The 4,802-nt window shown below is 42.8% G+C and overlaps 1 protein-coding gene across 1 annotated transcript; it reads right to left on the bottom strand.

Annotated features, from left to right (window-relative positions):
* Positions 1-263: 263 nt before the first annotated feature.
* Positions 264-4,305, bottom strand: LOC132210820 (probable G-protein coupled receptor 139). Its single transcript, XM_059653256.1, has 2 exons — positions 3,914-4,305; positions 264-3,235 (listed from the first exon to the last, which is right to left on the bottom strand). The coding sequence occupies exons 1-2, from the start codon at positions 4,197-4,199 to the stop codon at positions 2,334-2,336; spliced, it is 1,188 nt and encodes a 395-aa protein (XP_059509239.1). The 5' UTR covers positions 4,200-4,305; the 3' UTR covers positions 264-2,333.
* Positions 4,306-4,802: the final 497 nt, after the last annotated feature.

Below are 4,802 nucleotides of genomic sequence, written 5' to 3'. Positions count from 1 at the left end.
TTGCAGTACATGTTCTACACTACAATACAGTATATTTCCTTCATGAATGATAATGATATCAATGCAGTGTGGGCCTGGAGGAACACAGCAGGTCAGGGAGCATCAGAGGAGCAGGAAAGCCAACGTTTTGGATTGGGACCCTTCATCAGGAATGGTGAGGGGGAATGGAGCTCAGAAATAAAGAGAGGGAGGGGGCGGGTGGGGGGAAGGTAGGTGGGGAGGTGATTGGTGGATGCAGGTAGGGGATTGAATGATTGGTCAGTGGAAAGGTGGGGCTGAAAAGTGAGAAGGAAGATGGTTTTTTCAGGTCAAAGAGATGGGGATAAGTGGGAGGGCTAGACATGGGGTGAGACGGAGATTGGGGTGATATTGAAGTCAGTGAATTCTATGTTGAAGCCATTAAGCTGTTAGATCCCCAACTGCAACATAAGGTATTGGACGTGTCGCCAATGGAGTGGGAGGGGAGTTGAAATGGCTGGCAACAGGAAGGTGTTGTTGATTGAAGCTTACAGAGCACAGATGCTCTGCAAATCATTTACTGAGTCTGCACTTGGTCTGTCCACATAGAAGAGACCACAGTGGGGGCAACACATGCAGTAGACCAGATAGGAGGTGGTTCAGGTGAATCCCTGCCAGATACAGAATGATCGCTTGGGGTGTTGGATGGGGGTGAGAGCGGAGGTGTATGGGGGAGGTGTAGCAGTTCCTGCGGTTGCCGGGAGGGAAGCGTGGAGTGAATGAGGTATCAGTGGAGAGTGCGGTCCCTCCAAAAATCAGGTAAAGATGGGGTGGGAAATATTTCTTTGGAAGTGGGGTCTGATAGCAAGTGATGAAAGTGGTGGAGCATGCATTGAATTCAGATATTGGTAGGGAGGTATGGGAGGATCAGGGGGACTCTATCCTCATTGCTGCTGGGGTGTGGGTGATTGAGGGTATAAGTGCAGGAAATGCAGGAGATGCAGTTGAGTTGTTTCACAGGGACTGCTATCTCCATGACTCCTTTGTGCGCGCCACACACCCCAATAGCCTCAGTATGCATGATACCTTTCTCTGCAAATGCTCGATACTTCCCTCTCCTCCTTCTCACTCAACTCCGTCCATGGCCCCGAACAATCATTCAATTTCCAACAGGGATTAATGTGGATGTCCTGCATCTGGGATGATTTTGTCGAACCTTCCCATGGACCAATCTCCACAATCCCTTCCTGCATCGACCTATCACCACCCCACCTATGTTCCCCAAGCCCCAGACCAGCTCATTTATTTCTGAGCTTCCTTGTCCCTCCACAGTCCTGATAAAGGGCCCCGATCCAAAATACCAACTTTCCTGCTCCTCTGATATTGCCTGACCTGCTGTGTTCCTCCAGGTCCACACTGTATCATCTCTAAGTTCCAGCATCAGCAGTGCTTGCTATTTCCCAGTCACTGAATGATGAGAATTGTTTGCAGTTCCTGTTCATTCTGCACCAATTTCCTATCATTTTGGCCATTTTTATCCCGTCATCTACAGAAAGAGATAGAAAATATTTGGTCAATGTCTTTACCATTCCCTCTTTTATCATTGTTAATTACTGAATTCCATTCATTCAGGGATGAATATTTCCTTTAGCTCCCTATATGCTTTCATCGACCTTTGGAGAAATAAAACTTCTTCCTGGTTTAGATTTTTTATTCCACTTTCTACCTCTCTTTTAAAACTTCATTCATTAACGGTTCAAAGAAGTCTAACCTTATACCAGTCAGCTTCACAGCACTGACCGATTTCATTCACCTTGATACGATTCTTAACATCTATAGTTTGGAAAGAATGGTATTCCCTTCTTGTTCAAGTGTCTCTCAGTGAAAAGTATACTCTTTGAGAAGTTTGAAATGCATCCTTAAAAGTCTAAAGCTGCTGAGTTACCATGCGAACATTTCACATCTTGTTTTTGTTGTACTCCATAACCAACTGTGCTTTCACAGGTTTATATTTCTTTGAGTTAAGTTTAAAGACGAACGTCAGCACAATGTTTATCACCATCAAAGTCGACAGCATTTCATCATGTTGTGTTTGCTCTTGCATAGTGTGTCTGTTACTGAATCTGCTCCTCTATCTATCTCTCTGATGCTTCGACACATGCACAGCCACACACCCACACTTGGATTGAGATGCAGATAAACAGTGTACTGGCACAGGTGCACAGGCTGGCAAATTAGGCAGGAAAAATCACAGATCAAAGGTCCTGGAGATATCATCTTCTTTCAATGATGTCTATTAATAAGACATCAGGACTGTGGGTTAGAGAGAAACGTGTGCAACATTGATTGCTGATGATGTAATTCTTCAGTCAGTCTCATTGTTTAATACATTTCACAATTGGAGTAAAGGGATAGTGCACAATATTCTTCAAATGCTCTCTGAACTTAGGATGTGTGATGACATAAATCACAGTGTTTGTGCAGCAACTCAGCATCTGCAGCATGTAGCCCAGGTCCATTACAAACAGAGGCAGAGATACAGACTCATATCCCAAAAATTTCATTCTCCAATATATGGAATACACCATTGATACTGACCATAACAGAATGAAATTCCCTGAGATAAGAAACAATAAAATGATGGAATTCTTTCGACTCTTCATCTCTGGGTCTTTGGTGCTCTTTCTGTTTCTCTGCTGATGGAGTCTCCTGCGGGATCTGCTGGTCACTGCAATGTGTCTAACCGTTAAAACATTGAGAAGCAGAATGAGAATAAAGGCAACTACTGGTGTTAGTATGTAATGACAGAACTCAATTGCTCCCCAGACTGGTGAAAACCTCACTTTCCTTTTCACCCGACAAAACCAGGGTCTGCTGCTATTGTAATACTGATCAGTAAACAGAAAATACCAGAAAATGTTCTTCAAACAGCTCAATGCAGTCACTGTTGCCAGAACCACGGCTGCTGTTTTCACATTGCAATATTTACTTCTCAGATTTGGGCAACAAATGGCGACAAATCGATCAAAGGTGAAAGTGACGGTGAACCAGACAGAACAGTCAGTGGCTGCATAAAGCAGGACAGCGTGGATATTACACACAGGGATACCTTCTAAGAAATGATGCTCTTCCAAATAGACAAATGGAATGTGTCGCAATATGAGGTCAAAGATGATTACCATGAGATCTGCGATTGCCATTGCTACCAGGTAGTGATAGACACATCGGGAGAGACCACACTTTTCCTGGGACAGGATCACAATTGTTACTACATTGGCTGTGAGAAAAGCAAAAAATGTAGTTATTGTTTTTGCTTGGAACAATGTTACCAGTTTTATTGAAAACTGCTTGAGATGCACAAATGGCATTTTGTATCCAGTCCTGTCATAAATATTGACTTCAGTGTTCTGTTTATTTGGTGAACCCAATGACAGTTATTCCATAAGTTGACGATGTAATGAAAATATAAGATGAGATGAAAGTTGCTGTTAACTGAAGTGTTTGTGACTGTCGCAATACATTTTGCCCCATGATGGAAATTGCAGAAACTTGGCTTGAAATGTCTGTTAATGTATTTTGGAAATGGGTAAGATCTAAGAGATGTGACTGTCATGTAAACACGTGATGGTACCAATTGTGAAACAATGGTGTTTGTAAAAGCAAAAACTTTTTCTAGCATTAAACGATCGAATACCTCAACCACATTGACATGAGGTCATTGGAGGAATGGATACTGAGTCAATGAGTGCTCAATCAGACACTCAGATAGCCAGATTACAGACCTAACAGCCGGAACTAGAGGAAAGCAGGAAGCAGGAAAGATGACAAAGTAAATTTCAAGCATGGTAAGGCCCTTATCAATGGTCGGCAGAATGAACAACGCAGAGGAAAGAAAATAAGAGCAGCAAGTGTTGCACCGTAAATACCACAATTTATAGAATTACAGAAGACTTACTAGGGACTGCAATGATAGCGAGAATCGGATAATAAATGAATTGCATAATCTGAAGGACCATTTGAACGCGGATCTTCAGTGGCTTCCAAGCAAAAGTAGCAGAAAGGGAATCCAACATCTCAATGAAACCCCTTCCCAATGTTTTACCATTCCCATCAACTGTTCTCTCATTTTGAACCATTGTCAATCCATTCCAATCTGTTGTTGTAATATTCCAATCGTTTGTTCTTAGATTCAAATCCAGTGTTGTATTGTTCCAATCCATCATTGCCAGATTCCAATACATTGTTGCATCATTCTAATCTATAACGCTCCAACTGTAAACTGCAATCTTCCTACTCTTTCTCACTCTGTCTCTGGTGTCCCAGATCTCTGTTAGTCCCAGAGCTTTCTCTCCCACTGACGCTATGAGAGGAAAAATTGAACAATGCCCCTTATAAATAGATGTAGTACACCCTGCAGCAACACAATTAGGATCCATGGGGACTGACATTAGTGACAGTTACTGAACAAACAGTTACTCTTTCCATCCTATCTCGTCTGTGTCAGAGTAAACTGATGTAATTACCCAGGTGATTTCAGAGCTTGGCTGAGGAAAGAGTGATGTCATTAATGAATGTACAGGCTGGAAAATGGGATTTGGGGCGAGGGTCTGAGCATGACAAATGTTGAGGTCTGTTTAAGAGAGGGAGTGAATGGACCATGTAATTACAGGTCAGTTCTTAAATTGAAAGCCATGGCCTAAGGTGACAGGGAAGCCTGAAGCATGACACACTGGGTGAGCTGATGAAAATAAAGTGGTGAGCAGTTGTTCAGACAGCAAGGAGATGTCTGGTCTGTTTAATCTCCTTCAGCTGACAGCACAGAGCCTACACAACCTACACCTCCA

The sequence above is a fragment of the Stegostoma tigrinum genome, chromosome 21 (genome assembly GCF_030684315.1).
Source record: "Stegostoma tigrinum isolate sSteTig4 chromosome 21, sSteTig4.hap1, whole genome shotgun sequence".
Classification (NCBI taxonomy): Eukaryota; Metazoa; Chordata; class Chondrichthyes; order Orectolobiformes; family Stegostomatidae; genus Stegostoma; species Stegostoma tigrinum.
The sequence above is the reverse complement of the archived record's forward strand: the minus strand, read 5'-3'. Positions and strand labels throughout refer to the sequence as shown.